Here is an 18,547-nt window from a genome sequence, read left to right as displayed (position 1 = left end):
GGTGTGACCCGAGGTCAATGTGAGGTGGGCCTGATGATGATGTCCCCGCTACCGCCTCGTCCGGGGAAGAGGAGGAAGAAAGTCCCGGGACAAGCGGGTCCTGAAGAGACTCCTGATCCTGGTGGACATCCGGAGCCGGGGAGCCTGGGAGTCCGGGGCGGGGGCAGGAGCTTCCTCCGTACCAGCAGGCGGAGGTCTGCTGACCATGGCTTCTGGCACACGGTGTTCTGAAGTGACAGAGCATGATGTCACAGCGGGTTCACCTTGGGCTTGGTAATATGCCCAAGGTGTCCAAAAGGGCCGCTGTTGTGGTCCTGGGTCCGGGCCGTGGGTGGCTCTGCTGTGAGCATCCGAATCTCCATAGGAGGCACTGTCCGCATGGGATGAGACGGATGCATGCCGTGAAGGCCATGGAGGAGCTGAGACCATTTGGGGAGGGCCTCTGCCTCTAGTCGATCCGTCTCCACGCAGCACTGGAGAACGGTACCGGGAGCCGTAGTGGTACCGGGAAGGAGATTGGGACCTGCTACCGGCGCGGTGCCGGGAGGTTGACCGGAGTCTCGAATCCCTACGCCTTGATCGGCTGCAAGAGGTACGGTGCCGTGATCGGTGCCGGGACCTGGATCGGTGCCGAGAGTATCTGGTCAGCGATCGGGATTTCGACCGGTGCCACGAATACGACCGGTACCTAGATGGAGAGCGGTACCGGGACTGCGAGCGGCACCGAGACCGGGATTAATGGCGGGACCGAGAACGTCTGCGGGATCTGGATTGTGACTGATGACGTTCGGTGGTGCTGGGCGAGGGTGGTCTCATTAGGGCAGGTTTGCCTATTGAGTGAACAGCCCGCACTGGCGGTGCCGGGGGTTGAGGCAGCCCGGGGTCCGTCAAGGTAATCAACTCCCTTGCCGTAGAGAATGTCTCTGGCGTGGAGGGCACGATAAGCTCAACCAAAGCGTGTGCCGGGGAGCTGGTAGGCACCAGACTCGACGGCTCGTGTGAGACCGGAATCAACGGTGCAGCAGGTGTCGGTGCCGCGGCAGTTGACAGTGCCGGGCGGTCTGATTTAGATGAGAGCCCAGACTGCGGCGCAGGCACGGGGGCCGCAGGAGTCTTATGCTTCTTGACCCTTGGGGAGATTGAGAGGTGCCGGGCAGGAGCCTGGGCTGGTGATGGCTGGTGTCAGGAAGCCTTCACGGTGCCAGTGCGCTCCGGTGCGGAGGAGGCACTCGTCCCCGGTGCCGTGGTCGGTGCCGAAGATGGAGGAGTGAGAGCCGCCTCCATCAGGAGCTGCTTGAGTCGAATGTCCTGCTCCTTTTTCATCCGGGGCTTGAATGCTTTACAGATCTGGCACTTGTCTGCGAGGTGGGATTCGCCCAAGCACTTGAGACAGGAGTCGTGAGGGTCTCCTGTGGGCATTGGCCTATGACAGGTCGAGCACGGTTTAAAGCCCGGTGAACCGGGCATGGGCCCCAGTACCGGGTGAGGGGAAGGGGCTAAGCCCCAATCCCTCTTAACTATATACACTAACTACTACTAAAACTAATAAAACTAACTAGAAATATAAAATATTGAACTATATACACAATAACTATGAGAAACGAGCGAATAGCTAGGGAGGTGGAGGTCAGCTAAGCCGCGCTCCACTGTTCCAATGACCGACATGGGCGGTAAGAAGGAACTGAGGGTCGGTCGGGTCGGCAGGGGTATATATCCGGCGCCATAGCGGTGCCACTCCAGGGGGCGCCCAGCCGACCCACCGAGTGTTGCTAGGGTAAAAATCTTCCGACGAACGTGCACGCAGCGCGCGCACACCTAATTGGAATCGATATGAGCAAGCACTCGAAGAAGAGCTCAGTGACAGCCCCAAGTTTTTAAGTTCTAGGATGTAGTCCAATGTACCTGATGGTGACGAGGTTATGGGTGGAATGTGTCTGAAGTCAGAGCAGCAGGTAAATCTTGTCCATTTTTGTAAGTGGGGTGTAGTGTGTAGACTGTTTTCTGCTGTGTAATAGCACTATTTTTTATACTCCTGGGGGAATGCTGTATGAAAAAAAATTAAAATTCTGCACAAAATATTTTAAAATTCTGCAAAATTCTGCATATTTCGTTTGTCAAAATAACACAATATAATCATGCCAGTTTCAATTGTTTTGGTAATTTATTTCAAAATACTGGTCAGCAACTATGTCTGTAATGATACAGACAAAAAAAGATTCAGAAAATGTTTTTTTGACAAAAATTCCTTACTAAGCATATTAATTCATTTAAACTACAATACAGAAATGTATTTCCTGAACCCTTCAGAAGCACTGCAAAGGCACTGCTTAGGGGAGGACCTATGGTAGAGGGAAGTAATTGCTGGGAACAAGCATGAGTATGAACTTGAAGGGTTATTGGGTGTAGGTGGGAGAAGTATGGAACAGGTATTTTGGGGCAGGGAGAGACTGTTAGGGAGCCTCCACCATGCAGACCCTGGATGACCCCAAGCTTCTCTCTTTGTCAGGCCCATCTGCTCCTGTCCCCATATGTCCTTGCACTCCCATTCAGCCACACCTCCTCTCCAGCCCCATGTATACCTTCATCCCCATCCCCATGTGTCCATGTGTCCCTGGGTCCCCACTCAGCTGCCTCCTCCCCATGTGGCCCTAGCCTCCTCCCTTCTGCCCCCACTCAACCACCCTCTCCCTCCATATGTCCCTGCACCCCTTCCCTCCTGTCTCCCATGTGGCCCTACATCCCTCTCCCATCCTCACGTGTTCCTGCACCCCTCCACCCTGTCCTCATGTGTTCCTGCACCCCTACTTCCATTCAGTCCCCACCCTAGTCTGTTCCCCCCCACTAGCCCTTCTGAATCTAAATCTCTGTCCCCCACTCCAGCATCCCTATATTGTCCATCCCCCCCACATCCGGTCTCTCCTGACCTGGCCCCACAGGCAGGATGTTGTGAGGAACACAGCTTCTTTCTCTTCCCTATACGCAGCTGGGGCTGCTCCAGCCTGGGAGAAGCGGCTCTCTGTTCTGGTGCCACAGCAGCCCCTGAGTAACTACAGCACTTTCCAGCAGAATGTATTTTCTGCAGGGGGGAGGGACGGCGCGGATTCTGCATGGCCCATGAATTCTACATGTGTGCAGTTGCACAGAATTCCCGCCTCCTGAATATTTTTACTGTAGAGCATGGTATTCTGCATCACTCGGATAAGGCTGGGGATCTGTTTAAATTAGGGCTGTCAATTAATTGCAGTAAACTCACACGATTAACTAAAAAAAATTAACTGCGATTAAAAAATTAATCGCGATTAATCGCACTGTTAAAAACAGAATACCAATTGAAATGTATTAAATATTTGTGGATGTTTTTCTACATTTTCAAATATATTGATTTCTGTTACAACACAGAAAACAGTGTACAGTGCTCACTTTATATTATTTTTATTACAAATATTTGCACTGTAAAATGAAAAATAGTGTTTTTCAATTCACCTCATACAAGTACTGTAGTGCAATTTCTTTATTGTGAAAGTGTAACTTACAAATGTAGATTTTTTCTTTTTGGTTACATAACTGCACTCAAAAACAAAACGTCAAACTTCAGAGCCTCCAAGTCCACTCAGTCCTACTTCTTGTTCAGCCAATCACCAGATAAACATGTTTGCTTACATTTGCATGAGATAATGCTGCCCGCTTCTTGTTTACAATGACACCTGAAAGTGAGAACAGGCATTCACATGGCAGTGTTGTAGCCAGCATCATAAGATATTGTCCTAAAAAGATTCATATGTCCCTTCATGCTTCAACCACTATTCCAGAGGACGTGTCCACACTGAAGACAGGTTCTGCTCGATAACTATCCAAAGCAGTGAGGACCGACCCATGTTCATTTTCATCATCTGAGTCAAGTGACACCAGCAGAAGACTGATTTTCTTTTTGGTGGTTCGGTAGTTTCTGCATCGGAGTTTTGATCTTTTAAGACTTCTGAAAGCATGCTCCACACCTAGTCCCTCTCAGATTTTGGAAGGCACTTCAGATTCTTAAACCTTGGGTTGAGTGCTGTAGCTTTCTTTAGAAATCTCACATTCGTACCTTCTTTGCGCTTTGTCAAATCTGCTGTGAAAGTGTTCTTAAAATGAACAACATGTGCTGGGTCATCATCCAAGACTGCTATAAATGGGGGTAAAACAGAGCAGGAGATATACAATTCTCCCCCAAAGAGTTCAGTCACAAATTTAATTAATGCACTATTTTTTTATTATTTTTTTTAACTCTCAGAGAGGTAGCCATTTTAGTCTGTATCTGTAAAAAGCAACAAAGAGTCCTGTGGCACCTTATAGACTAACATATGTATTGGAGCATAAGCTTTTGTGGGTGAATACCCACTTCGTCAGACGCATATTTTTTTAACGTGTATCATCACAATGGAAGTATGTCCTCTGGAATGGTGGCCAAAGCAGGGAGGGGTATATGAATGTTTAGCATATCTGGCACGTAAATACTTTGCAATGCCAGCTATAAAAGTCCGAATGCCTGTTCTCACTTTCAAGTGACATTGTCAATAATAAGCAGGCATCATTATCTCCCATATATGTAAACAAAGTTGTTTGTCTTCATGATTGGCTGAACAAGAAGTAGGACTGAATGGACTTGTAGGCTCTAAAGGTTTTTTTGAGTGCAGTTATGTAACAAAAAAAATTTACATTTGTAAATTGCATTTTCACGACTGTAAGAACAAGAAGCCATAGTCACTAAAGAGATTGCACTACAGTACTTGTATGAGGTGAATTGAAAAATACTATTTCTTTTACGTTCTTTACAGTGCAAATATTAGTAATCAAAAATAATAATATAGAGTGAGCACTGTACACTTTGTATTCTGTGTTGTAACTGAAATCAATATATTTGAAAATGTAGAAAAACATCCAAAAATATTTAATAAATTTCACTTGGTATTCTATTGCTTAATAGTGCAATTAAAACTGTGATTAATTTTTTCGAGTTAATCACGTGAGTTAACTATGATTAAATCAACAGTCCTAGTGGGTATGGAAAGTAGTATAGTTAGACTGTCTGTTCAATGAACAGTCTTGAGCCACCCTTGAAGACAGCACATTAGCAGTCTTGCATGGTGTATAACAAAAGTACTAACTGCCATATGCCCCAACCACTGAAGACCATTCTTGACCAGGGTTTGAGGGCTGATCTGGATTATGTTGACTATGCTGAATAGGGCCATGAATCAGTAGCAGCAAGAGTCTACCTCCCAATGCACAGAATCCAGCTGCGCGCGTATAAATTTTAACTTTTGCACAGGGGTTAAGGTGGCTTTGCAAATTGGCCATGAAGTTACGTCCAAGAGGTAACCTTTCAGAAGTCAAGGTAAAGGAACACCAGAATTCTTTTTCTGCAGAGGTGCGCCACTACTACTACTTTGAAAAGATCCCTGGGGCAGATTATAGGCCAAAATGGAGCACACTGTACCGAAAATGGTCCTGACAGTGAACTGTAAGTATCTTTTGTGGGATGGGGGGATCACTATATAGAAACGTGTGTCCTGAATGTTGAGGGATGAGAACCAATTCCCTTGGTCCAGTGACAGAATTATTGCTGCGACCATCAACGTTTTGATTTTTTTTTGCCTTGTGGTGCATATGGCATGGGTGAAGGCATCCATGGGTGTTCATACCAGTTAAATGGTGGTTATAGCCATCTCTCATGAGTGATACCAATCTCCTCAGAGATCTTTGGAAAAGAACCTCTATATGAATGGAGAGGAGAGCATTGCACAGATATTGGGGAGACCAAGGAAAGATCTTCATCAGAATCCTCCTCTTCCAATCACTCTATGGTGGTGGAGTGTCATGGAGAACTTGAGAGACAGTCTTTGGAAGTCTTTTGAGAGGAATTTTGGGTCTTTTTCTTAGATGCAGTCAAAGAATATGATGGGGAGATAGTGGAGGCAGTGAACTTACCTGGAGACCAGCGTATGGGGGGGAGGAAGTCCCCTGCCTACGGTCAGAGGCAGGGCACAGTGAGCTCTCCATCATGAGGAGTTGAAGTTTGATCTCCCTATTTTTTCTGGCTCTAGATTTTAATGCCAGATAGAAGTAGCACTTTTGGGAAATATGAGATTCCCTGAGGCAACAGATGCACTGGGAGTGTTCATCATTCACCGGGATTGCCTCCCAGAACAACAGGCAACATTTGAAACTTGGGGAACTGGGCATGCCCTTCCAGTAAAGAAAGTTTCAGAGTTTATCTATTACCTATATATAAAAAGGTGTTTTGTTTTTTAAAACTACTACAACTAAAACTACTAAGTACTAACTACTAAATACCACAAGGAACAACTATAATAAACTATTAAAAGAGCTAAGGGGACACAGTAGAAGTAAAACTCAGCACAGACAACTGCTAAGGCTCCGTCTCAGGCCAAGGCAGTTGAGAAGGAACTGAGGGCTGTTCGCTGAGGCAGTGCTATATCACAAGAGCTCGCACATAAGACTGAGTAACTCACAGGCACAGACTGAACAGACACTGCTCTGAAAAATCTACGATCAAAGCTGCAGGAGGTGCAAGCTCATCTAGAATGGAGCACCCTTAGGGACACTACTTGAAGAATCAGTTTTGTGGATATATGAAGCATATTGGCTAAAACAGGTAAATTATGTGACCATCTGCAAAGCTCTATAATCCCATTGTACACAGCTCTAGTTGCGTTCCATTACTGAACAAAATTTTAGCAATTAAAAATATATTTTAAGTCTTTACTAATAAGTGGCTTCATTCTAACAGTACTTATATTATTTGGAAAAAAACTCCTAAGTGCATAAACACTGAGTTGTTTTTCATCATAGGACATAAAGCTGTCTGTGTCACCTCCTTTTTGCCAGAGTATACCTCTGTAAACATTCTATGGAACTGCAGAACTTCAGAAAATTCTATTTGACTAATAATATACCTGGGGGGAGAGAGTGTGTGTAGGAGGTAATACTTGCACAATGTACTACCCCCATAAGAAGTTTGCTTCTCTAAGCTCTGCAGATCAATTTATGACCCATATTTTATGAAAGAGGACCAACAGCAGCAAAATAAGACAAAAGAGTAAACAAGTAAGACTGATTAGCTTTTATGACCATCAGTGAAAAGTAACAGAGAAAATAATTAAAAAGAAACTAAGGTATAATCTGAGAATGACAAACCAGAACCACTTTTGTAAATGGTAAATCATATCTCCAGCATTAGATTCCTTTGAAAGAGTTAAATGCACACAACATACATATAGTAAAATATTTCTCCTACATGCACACTTCCTACATCTTTGCCTCTGAGTGGACAGGTTTCATATTAAAAATAACAGATGTAACACAATCATAGCCACATTTATTGGCTGCATGAAGTTTATTTTTAGAGTAAATGCATACTGTACTTCTCTACATCTAAACTATGCCTTCATCTATTTTTTGATTAGATCATAGGCATAAGTCATTTTACAGACTGAAGAACAGTATTAAAGCAAAGTTCAAATAAGCTAATTTGATATCTTTAAAAATTCACTTCCTTCCACCTTCTTCTTCCATCTTTAAGTCACAATGGATACCAAGGGAATACAGAGAGGAATTGTATCTGGTTTCAGAGGAAAGTAACACGTTCCTGGGCCCAAAAATGCTTAATTAAAATGGAATTATGATTAGGAATACATATCAAATTAACACAGTATTGAGGGAAGATTTACAGAGACACAGGCACCTCATTCCCATTGACTTTCAGTGAGAGAGACCTTTGAAAATCTACCCCAGAATATCTAATAAAATATGTTAAACTAAACATTTGAATCTTAAGCCACACTGACAGTTTAATTTATTAGTTAACTGACTTGCGAAACTGTGTGTTTTGTTGTATACTTTAAACCTAAGGGGATATTTTCTTTTTCTTGTTAAAAGTAGTAAACATTTCCAGAACATATATAATCACCAACCTAGGAACACAAAGAGCATAACCAATATGAGTATGCCCCTCCTGCAAGTGTCAGAGAGCACATGGTATTACTAAAGTCAGGATAGTTAAGAGAAACTGATTTATGAATGAATAGGGTGATCAAACAACAAGTGTGAAAAATCGGGACAGGGGGTGGGGGATAGGCACCTATATGAAACAAAGCCCTCAAAAAATCGGGACTGTCCCTATAAAATTGGGACATCTAGTCACCTTATTTATGAGCCCCACACCTTTTTCCCTGGAAGGAATTAAAAGAAGTGATCTGGTTCCCTGGGCCACCTTTCCTAGTGGTGTATGAGAAAGAACTGGTTCCCAGTTTCTCAATCCCCCAGTGTGCATATACTAGACCAGTGGTTCTCAAACTTTAGCAACTCGAGGACCCCCATTTTGATGTAAAAATTTTCAGGGACCCCCAAGCTCCCCCCACTCAGCCCCAGGCCTGGCCCCCACTCCATCCCTTCTCCCAAGCCCCAGCCCCATCCCACCTCTTCTCAACTCCCATTCACTCCATCTCCTCTCCCTCCATTGCTCGCTCTCCTGCACCTCACTCACTTTCACCAGGCTGGGGCAGAGGAGTTGGGGTGTGGGAGGGGGTGCGGGCTCTGGGAGGGAGTTTCAGTGCAGGAGGAGGTTTGGGGTGCAGGCTCTGGGCTGGGGAAGGATTGGAGTGCGAGACTGGGTATGGGCTCCAGCCAGGCGGCACTTACCTCGGGCGGCTCCTGAAAGTGGCCAGCACATCTCTCTGTCAGCGGCTCCTAGGCAGGGGGGCCAGAGGGTCTCTGTGTGCTGCCCCTGCCCACAGGCACCGTCCCCACAGCTCACATTGGCTGCAGTTCCCAGCCAATGGGAGCTGAGGAGTCAGCACTCGGGGCAGGGGTAACGCACAGAGACCCCCTGGCTCCCCCCCTCAGGGGCAGCAGGGACATGCCAGCCACTTCCAAGTGTGGCATGGAGTCAGGGTAGGCAGGGAACCTGCCTTAGCCCCGCCAGACTTTTAGCACCTAAAATCTCCCGGTTTGGCTTCAGTAGCCTCTGGGAGATAGAGGGAGGAGAAGGAGTTGATCAGCAGGGCCCATGGACCCCCTGGAGTACCCTCAGGTCCATGGACCCCTGGGGTCCCTGAGTTTGAGAAAGGCTGCACTAGACCATATAATCACTTCAGGGGAATGAGATTCAGGGTGAATCAAAGGCCCCTTCTGCAGAAGAGAACTGCTTCATGACTGGTTTGTTGGGCAACCATATGGTATTGGGAGGGGCACCATGTGTGGAGATTAGGGAGACCTTGAGTACATGCAGGTTCCATACCAGTTCACGAACATGATACAAGATATGCTTGTACTAATTTACATAACAAATACTATGTGCCAAATGCTCTTCAATTTCTTGCGATTCATCGGATGAAAACAGGTTGTAAAATTTTAGAAAAATAAATCCAATTTGAAAACAAATTTTGTTGATATTTCTGAAGTGTTTTCAATAGAAAATAAAAATGTATTTTAAAATGTAATTTTTAAGTTGACAGCGGCCCTCTGAGTTTCTAAAAATAACCTTAACTGACCCTGTGCATTCCCTTCACCTTTATTTAATGAAGAACTGGTGTAAATATTACAACTCTACAAACTTTTCGTATCTGTTAACAAGTGAAAAAGAGACAAAGTAGGTGAGGTAATCTCTTTTATTGGACCAATAATATTACTGTTCTCACCCACGTTGTCTCTCTAATATACTGGGACCGACACAGCTACAACTACACTGCATAGGAGTGAAAAAGTAATAGATTTTATGTATGTGCCTCAGCATATTCTGGTGATCATGTCATTTTGGCATCAGCAAGCAATGTGAGGAGGGATAAAAATGTGTGTGTTGGGCGGGGGGAAGGGCCAGAGATAAAGTCTTCGATTCAAAGGGAAAATGAATGATGTAAATACAGTGAGCTTTCTAGAGCCACAGAGGGTGGATGGAGTAGAATTGGTTAACACTTTCACACAGGAATGATGGGGAACAGTATTGCTTCTGTACTATATGTTAATGTTGGTAAAATGTTTAAATATGAAAAGTACTGTGTAAGTATTAAAAGGTCTATACTGGTAAAGATATTCACATGTTTTGCCACAAACATCAGGTAGTCTCAAGGAGGGTCTGTGGCTGAAATTAGGCGTTACTTGGATCTGTATATTTAACATATGAGGTGAAGTTTTGGAGTCAAGAGAAAAATTATAGATTAGACTTGATGGTTGCGAGAAAGGAAGTTTCTGGATAGAGGATGAGTTGATACAGGATCCGAGTTAAAGGTAATTGCAGAACCTTAAAACAAAAAAGTTTTCAGGCTTTAATTTACTAAAATGTTTCAACAGCATTGCTTTAATTTATTTAGTAGTATTTACAAATTTAACCATGCAAAAGGAAGAAGATTTAGTCTGATAATGTCAAACAACGTAGTTTATGAAAGAATAAAACAAGAAGTTTCTTTGCACCCAGCTAGTAGAGTTGCACAATCTGTAATGTTTATCATATATAATGCTATGGCTATGGGTCATTGGCAGTGAAGTGAAATTGGGACCTCTGGATCTTAAAGCATTAGCCTCTAGTGTCCGACCTAATAGGTCCAGCTATGCTGGTTCAAAGCCAGCAGCAGACTCATGAACCTCTGTTTAGCATAGCCACTAGAGGAGTACAAGCAACACACTGAATCGGCATAGGTTACACATAACTGAGCACAAAATATTCATTTATGACAGTGAATATAGCAAGAGTACCTGCCATCAGAGATATAATATCAAAGGAAGAAAGCAGAATTCTTACCTTACAAAAGAACTTAAAAGAAGTCCAACAAACCCCACTGCAGCTCCAACAATGGCTATTATTCGACAACCAAATATGTCTGTGAATACACTGACGACAGGAGAGCAGAAGAAAATCATTCCCATGGACAGGGAACTCACCCAGGCTGCAGAAAAGACAGGGTTGGCATTAAGAATAAGAGATTGATTCAAGCTTTCAATTATATGATGTAAGAACAGATTGTAATAGTTTTATTTTAATGGAAACAACATGGAAGCATATGGTAAAAACAGAATCATAGAAATATAGGGCAGGAAGAGACCTCAGGAGGCATAGGCACAATTCTGTCAGTGATCTGGGCTGGAGCTCCCATGGAAAAAAATAGTGGGGGCTCAGCATCCACTGGTCACAGCTGTTCCTTATCCCCATGCATCAGCTGATGGCGGGGGTGCCACCGCTACTGCCCAGCAGTTGATGGGGACTGTGCCGCCACCAAAGAAGCTGATAGGGAGTGCCACTGCCAAACAGCTGTTTGGTGGCTTGGGGAGGGGATTGGGAGAGGGCAAAGAGGCGGTTGAGCGGGAACCTCGGGGAGAGGGTGGAATGGGGGCAGGAAGAGGTGGGGCAAGGGGAAGGCCTTGAGGGAAGGGGCAGAGTGGGGGCAGGGCCTCATGGCGAAGCGGGGGTTGAGCACCCCCAGCAAAAAGGAAAAGTTGGTGCTTGTGTCAAGAGATCATCTAGTCTCTCCCCCATCCCCAGGAAGACCAGCATACACCTAGATCATCTCTGGCAGTGTTTGTCTAACTTCACCTTAAAAAACTTTAAGCGATGTGGATTTTACGACCTGCAACCTATTCTGATACTTAACTATTTCTAACGAGAAGGCATTTTTCTAACCTGAACGTCCCTAACATTCTAACCTAAATGTCCCTTGCTGCAGATTAATCTGATTTCCTCTTGTACTTCCTTTAGTTGACGCGGAAAAAAAAATTGATCACCATCTCCTTGGTAATAGTCCTTAACATATTTGAAGACTGTAGGCAAGGCCCTCTTCAGTCTTCTTTTCTCAAGACCAAACATACCTGAAAGCTTGTCTCTCATTAACAAAAGTTGGTCCCATAAAAGATACTACCTCACCCACCCTTGTGTCTCAGAAAGATATTAGCCTTTTTGGCAACCACATCATGTTGTTGGCTCATGTTCAACAGGTGATCTGCTATAACCCCCATATCCTAGCCAGCAGTACTACGGCCTAGGCAGTTGCTCTCCATTTTGTAGCTGTGCATTTGACTTTTTCTTCCCAAGTGAAGTACTTTGCACTTCATTTAATTTCATTGTATTGAATTCAGACCAATTCTCTAATTTGTCAGGATTGTTTCGAATTCTAATCCAGCCTCCAAAGTGCTTGCAATCCCTCCAAGCTGGGTGTCATCTGCAAATTTTAGAAGCATACTCTTCACCTCAATATCCAAGTCATTAATGAAAATATTTAATTGTACCAGACCCAGAACAGACCCCTGCAGGGCCACACTAGATATGCCCTCACAGTCTGACAGCAAATCATTGACAATTACTCTTTGAGTCCTGTCTTTCAACCAGTTACGGTGAGTACCTTATAGTAATTTCATCTAGACTACATTTCCCTAACGTCATGTGGGACTGTGTCACAAGCCTTATGAAAATCAAGATAAAACATATTACTGCTTCTCCCTATCCACTAGGCCAGCAGTCCCCAAACTTTTGAGGGTCACATCCCCCTTTACCCCTGTCTGGGCCCTCTTCCTCCCCACTCCCCCCCCAAGCTGGGGCCAGGAGCGGGGCCATGACTGTGTGGGGGGCAGGGAAGAGAAGACACATACTAGGGTAAGGGGCTGAATCTGGCAGGGGCGGCTCTAGGATTTGCGCTGCCCCAAGCAGGGCGGCACGCCGTGGGGGGCGGTCTGGCGGTTGCCGGTCCCGCGGCTCCGGTGGACCTCCCGCAGGCATGCCTGTGGATGCTCCACCGAAGCCGCGGGACCACCGGACCCTCCGCAGGCACGCCTGCGGGAGGTCCACCGGAGCCGCCTGCCACCCTCCCACGGGACGCTGCACCAAGCGCGTGCTTGGCGCACTGGGGTCTGGAGCCGGCCCTGGAGTCTGGGGGTGGGTCTGGTAATGGGGCCACAGCCAGGGGCAAGAGCGGAGCCAGCGGCCAGGCCTGTGGCACGGTGAGGCTCTGTTCCCAGCCTTGCCCCCGGGCTGGGAGCAGAGTCATGCTGAGGTTGATGACAGGGTCAGGAGCTGGGGATGCAGCTGGGGGCTGGACCAGAGCAGAGCTGGGGGCGGGGAGAGGCTCGGCGGTGCTCCCACCCCCCATGGGGACTGGCCCATGGCCTGCCATGCCCCCCAGACATTCCTCCACACTCCTGAGAGGGGGCACCCCCCACACTTTGTGGACCTCTGCACTAGGCCAATAAACCTGTCAAAGAAAGACATTTGCATGATTTATTCTTGACAAATCCATGTTGGCCATTATCTGTCACCCTATTATTTTCTAGGTGCTTACAAATTGTTTAGTAATTGTTCCAGTATCTTTCCAGGTATCAAAATTAGGCTGACTGGCCTATAATTCCCCAGATCCACTTTGTTCCCCTTTTAAAGACAGGCACTATGCTTGCCCTTCTCCAGTCCTCTAGAGTTAATATTTCAACATGTACCTTAACAGTGGCAGAAATTGAAAGCTGGATAAATTTAGTATGTTAAGTAAAATTGGATGTTACCTGCACCAGTAATACAATCAACCTACAAACATTTTTTTTTTGCAATTTTTCCCCCAGAGATCAATCCAGCAGTCAAACTTAATTGCTTGACTTTCTTCCAAGGTAACTTTCTTAGCTCACTCTACACCATAGTTTACTCTCTGCTCCATGCCTCCTCTTTAACTTGTGATTTTCTACTCCTAGGGTACGTCTACACTACAAGACTATTTCGAATCTACTTAATTCGAATTTGTGGAATCGACCTTATGGAGTCGAATTTGTGTATCCACACTAAATACACTAATTCGACTGTCTGAGTCCACAGTAACGGGGCCAGCGTCGACTTTGGAAGCGGTGCACTGTGGGAAGCTATCCCACAGTTCCCGCACTCCCCGCTGCCCATTGGAATGCTGGGTAGAGCCCCCAATGCCTGCTGGGGGAAAAAATGTGTCGAGGGTGGGTTTGGGTAACTGTCATCATTCAACCGTCACTCCCGCCCTCTCTCCTTGAAAGCGCCGGCGGGAAATCTGTTCGCGCCCTTCTCTGGTCGGTTACAGCTCGGACGCCACAGCACTGCGAGCATGGAGCCCGCTGCGATCATCGCTGCACTTATGGCCGTTGTCAACTCCTCGCACCTTATCGTCCACCTCTTCCACAGTCAGCTGCTGAGAAATCGGGCGAGGAGGCTCCGGCAGCGCGGTGAGGAGAGTGGCGCAGACCTCTCACAAAGCAGGGTACGCCGCGCAGTGGAGATCATGGTGGCAATGGGTCAAGTTCATGGTGTGGAACGGCGATTCTGGGCCCGGGAAACAAGCACGGACTGGTGGGACCGCATAGTGCTGCAGGTCTGGGATGAATCACAGTGGCTGCGAAACTTCAGGATGCGTAAGGGCACTTTCCTTGAACTCTGTGACTTGCTGGCCCCTGCCCTGAAGCGCCAGGACACACGGATGCGAGCAGCCCTGACTGTGCAGAAGCGAGTGGCCATAGCCCTCTGGAAACTTGCAACGCCAGACAGCTACCGGTCAGTAGCGAACCACTTTGGCGTGGGCAAATCTACCGTGGGGGTTGCTGTGATTCAAGTAGCCCACGCAATCGTTGAGCAACTGCTCTCAAAGGTAGTGACTCTGGGAAACGTCCAGGTCATCATAGATGGCTTCGCCGCGATGGGATTCCCAAACTGCGGTGGGGCTATAGATGGGACTCACATCCCTATCCTGGCACCAGCCCACCAGGCCAGCGAGTACATTAACCGAAAGGGCTACTTTTCAATGGTGCTGCAAGCACTGGTGGACCATAGGGGACGTTTTACCAACATCTTCGTCGGGTGGGCGGGCAAGGTTCATGACGCGCGTGTGTTCAGGAACTCTGGTCTGTTTAGACGCCTCCAGGCAGGAACTTTCTTCCCGGACCACAAAATAACGGTTGGGGATGTGCAGATGCCTACAGTGATCCTCGGGGACCCAGCCTACCCGCTAATGCCCTGGCTCATGAAGCCCTATACAGGCGCCTTGGACAGTGAGAAGGAACTCTTCAACTACCGGCTGAGCAAGTGCAGAATGGTGGTGGAGTGTGCTTTCGGACGTCTGAAGGGGAGGTAGCGGAGCTTACTGACTTGCTCGGACATCAATGAAAAGAATATCCCCGTAGTTATTGCTGCTTGCTGTGTGCTCCACAATGTCTGTGAGAGCAAGGGCGAGACCTTTTTGGCCGGATGGGAGGTTGAGGCAAATCGCCTGGCTGCTGTTTACGCTCAGCCAGACACCCGTGCCGAAAGAATATCCCAGCGGGAAGCGCTGTGTATCCGGGAGGCTTTGAAAGCAAGTTTCCTCGGAGAGCAGGGTAACCTATGACTCTCCACTTGATTTTAAGAGAAGCTGATCCTGGGCCTGTGTCTCTATGTGTTGAGTGAGATCTGCGGTTACATACCCCGTTCTCCAAGTTTCCCCCACTTCCAAAACACGTTTTAAAACAAATTAAACGGAACAGTTATTGTTAATAAATCTTTCTTTTACTTTGCATTTCTGTTCAGGGTTTGAAACATGGACGCATACTGTGCTGGTTACGGTGTGCACTGATGTACAGACCGCTTGTACAATACAGGACGGACAGCCTCCTGCTCCTACATAGGTCTCTGGGGTGGGGGACGGTTTCAAGTGGTTGTGCATGTAGGGGTGGGTTTGCAGGAAGGGGCGAGTGGTGCCGTCTTTGGATAGGGATTTGGATGCAGGCTCTGGGCTGTGGGTTTGGGCGTAGGAAGGGGTGAGGGGTGTGGGGGAAGGGTGAGTATCTGTCCGTGGATGAGGGCTCTTGTTGGGGCTCAGGGCAGCGGAGAGGATCGCGCCTACGGTGGAAGTGCATGGTAAGGGCAGCATGCCTTAACATTAGGGGGTGGCAGGTGCTAGGACCGTGGACAAGCGTACACATCACAGAATGACCCGGGGCAGCATACACCACACAGAGTGACCCTGGTGACTACTGACTGCAGTCTGTGTGTGCCCTGCAGTTGATCCTGCCCCCGATAGTCTGTACCCTGCTAATGTAGGCTATCCCGTGCAATTATAAATCCCCTGCCCCCCCCCTACATACACAGTCTTCTGACACGAAAGACGTGACGGAAAGAGTGAACAACAGCAAACAGCTTTTATTAATCTACTACATAGTGGGGTGATGAAACTTGGATTTGGGACTGGGTGATCCTGTAAGGGAAGCGGTTCTACACAGTTATAGTGTCAGAGGTGTGTAGTACATTAGCGCTCAGCTGTGGTGCAGTGACAGTTCTCACGGCCCCTACCGCCCCTCCGTCTTGTAATTTTCGGTGAGGGGGGGACAGGACTTCTTGGCGTTGGAGGGTGGTTGCAGATACAGTGCAGGGGGGCTCTCTCCTCCTGCCTGCGGTCCTGCAGCACATCAACAAGGCGCCGGAGCGTGTCCGTTTGCTCCCTCATTAGCCCAAGCAGTGTTTGAGTCGCCTACTGGTCTTCCTGCCACCACCTGTCCTCCCGTTCGCTGTGTGAGCGCTGCTGCTGAGAGAGGGTCTCCCTCCACTGGCTCTGCTGGGCCGCCTCGGCTTTGGAGCAGGCCATCAGTTCCGCGAACATCTCTTCCCAAGTCTTTTTCTTTCGCCGCCTAATCTGAGCCAGCCTCTGCGAGGGGGATGCCGGGGCAGTCCGGGAAAGAGCAGAAGCTGTGTGATGGGAAACAGTAAGTGATTTCCTTGAACAGATACATGTTTGCGAACAGTGAACACAGTCTAGTCAGTTTCTCTGAACAAGACCATACAGGGCACCAAGTTCCACGAGATCTCAGGACAAGTTCGAGATTTCGGAATACGCTCTCATTGGCGGCGCCATTGCACAGGAGAGCGGACAAGCGGGGAGAGACAGCTGAATCCGTCTTGCAGACAGTCCTGGTAAGCCTAAAAGTAGATCATGCTTATCAGTTAGTGGATAGCTGTGCTCTCCTGCTAAAGGCAATCTGGAAAGCAGAAAGGCTGAGCCTTTTCCAGCCCCTCCCGCCAGTGCACGGGAAAGATCAATGTATGCTTGTTCTCTGTGGCCTCCAGCACGTGGCTGTTAAGCGAGGGTCGTTTTTATGCAACCTAATTTTAAACCATTAACAATAGTAACAATACACTAATTGCCCTACTTAGATGCAGCCTGTCCAGAACGACATCACCCTGAGGCGGGTCACTCGGAGTCAGAGAGAGCGGATGCTACTGGAAGCCCTGCACAGACCAGGACCATATGCAGCAATGCTGGTGGAGGCGATGATTCCTCTCTACATTAGGATGTCCTGGCGCGGAAGAGTGTGCTTCCATGGAGCAACGAATAAGGCACCTCTCCCCAGGAACCTCCTGCGGAGGCTTTTCGAGCAGCTCTCTGAGAGCTTTGTTGAACTGTCCCAAGAGGATTATTGTTCAATCCCTATATGTGTGGACCTACTATTTATATAGTTTGACATTTAAAATTTTGACATTTAAAATCTGCGCCAGCCTCTGTGAGGGGGATGCCGGGGCAGGTCGGGAAACAGCCGCAGCTGTGTGATGGGAAAAAGGAAGTGATTTCCTTCCAAAGATACATGTTTGCGAACACTGAACACAGTCTAGTCTGTTTCTGTGAACAAGACCATACACGGCACCTCTCTCATGCGCTCTCAGGACAAGTTTGAATTTTCGGCATTCGCTTTCATTGCCTGGGGTCTTGCACTGGAGATCAGACAAGCGGGGCAGGACAGCAGAATCCGTGTAGCAGCCAGGCCTGGTAAGCCGTAAACTTTAGGCTGCTTAAAAGTTAATGTATAGCAGTGCCCTCCTGCTGCAGGCAATCTGGAAAGCATAAACTCTGACCCTGTTCCACCCCCTCGCGGCTGTCCCCGGGAAAGATCCCTGTATGCTTCCCCTCTGCAGCCTCCACCACGTGGCTGTTAAACGACGCTTATTGTTATGCAAAGGAAAAGTGAAGCATTCCCAATAGTAACATTACACTAATTCCCCTAATTAGATGCAGCAGTCACCGAGCGAGATCACCCTGAGGCGGGTCACTAAGAGAGACAGAGAGCGCATGCTGCATGAAACCCTGCACAGACCAGGGCCCTATGCTGCCATGCTCGTCGAGGCAATGCTCCCACTGTACGTGAGGATAGCCTGGCGCGGAAGAGTGTGCTTCCACGGAGCACCCAATAAGGCACCTCTCCCCAGGAACCTCCTGCGGAGGCTTTTCGAGTACCTTTATGAGAGCTTCGTGGAACTCTCCCAAGAGGATTTCTGTTCTATCCCCATATGCATTGACCTTCTTTTCATATAGTTTTTATTCCTGTTTTTAAAAAAATAAATGTTTACATGTTTATAGCACTTACCGACTGATCCTTCCCCTGATTCAGAGTCCGGGTTAACGGCCGGGGAGGGTTGGTAGGGGATCTCTGTGAGGCTGATGAAGAGATCCTGGCTGTCGGGGAAAGCAGTATTGTAAGCGCTGTCGCCTGCCTCGTCCTCCACAAACCCTTCCTCATCTTCCCCATCCGCAAACATCGCCGA

The 18,547-nt window shown here is 47.5% G+C and overlaps 1 protein-coding gene across 1 annotated transcript in view; it reads right to left on the bottom strand.

The window, feature by feature from the left end:
* Positions 1-18,547, bottom strand: part of SLC16A10 (solute carrier family 16 member 10) — a 144,503-nt gene that overhangs the window by 55,819 nt on the left and 70,137 nt on the right. The window contains exon 2 of the mRNA XM_045009353.1: positions 10,796-10,940. Within this exon, the coding sequence (XP_044865288.1) occupies positions 10,796-10,940 (145 nt within the window). The remainder of the gene's footprint in view (positions 1-10,795; positions 10,941-18,547) is intronic.

This window comes from Mauremys mutica, chromosome 3 (genome assembly GCF_020497125.1).
Source record: "Mauremys mutica isolate MM-2020 ecotype Southern chromosome 3, ASM2049712v1, whole genome shotgun sequence".
Classification (NCBI taxonomy): domain Eukaryota; kingdom Metazoa; phylum Chordata; order Testudines; family Geoemydidae; genus Mauremys; species Mauremys mutica.
Note: the sequence above shows the minus strand (reverse complement) of the source record. Positions and strands in the feature narration are given on the sequence as shown.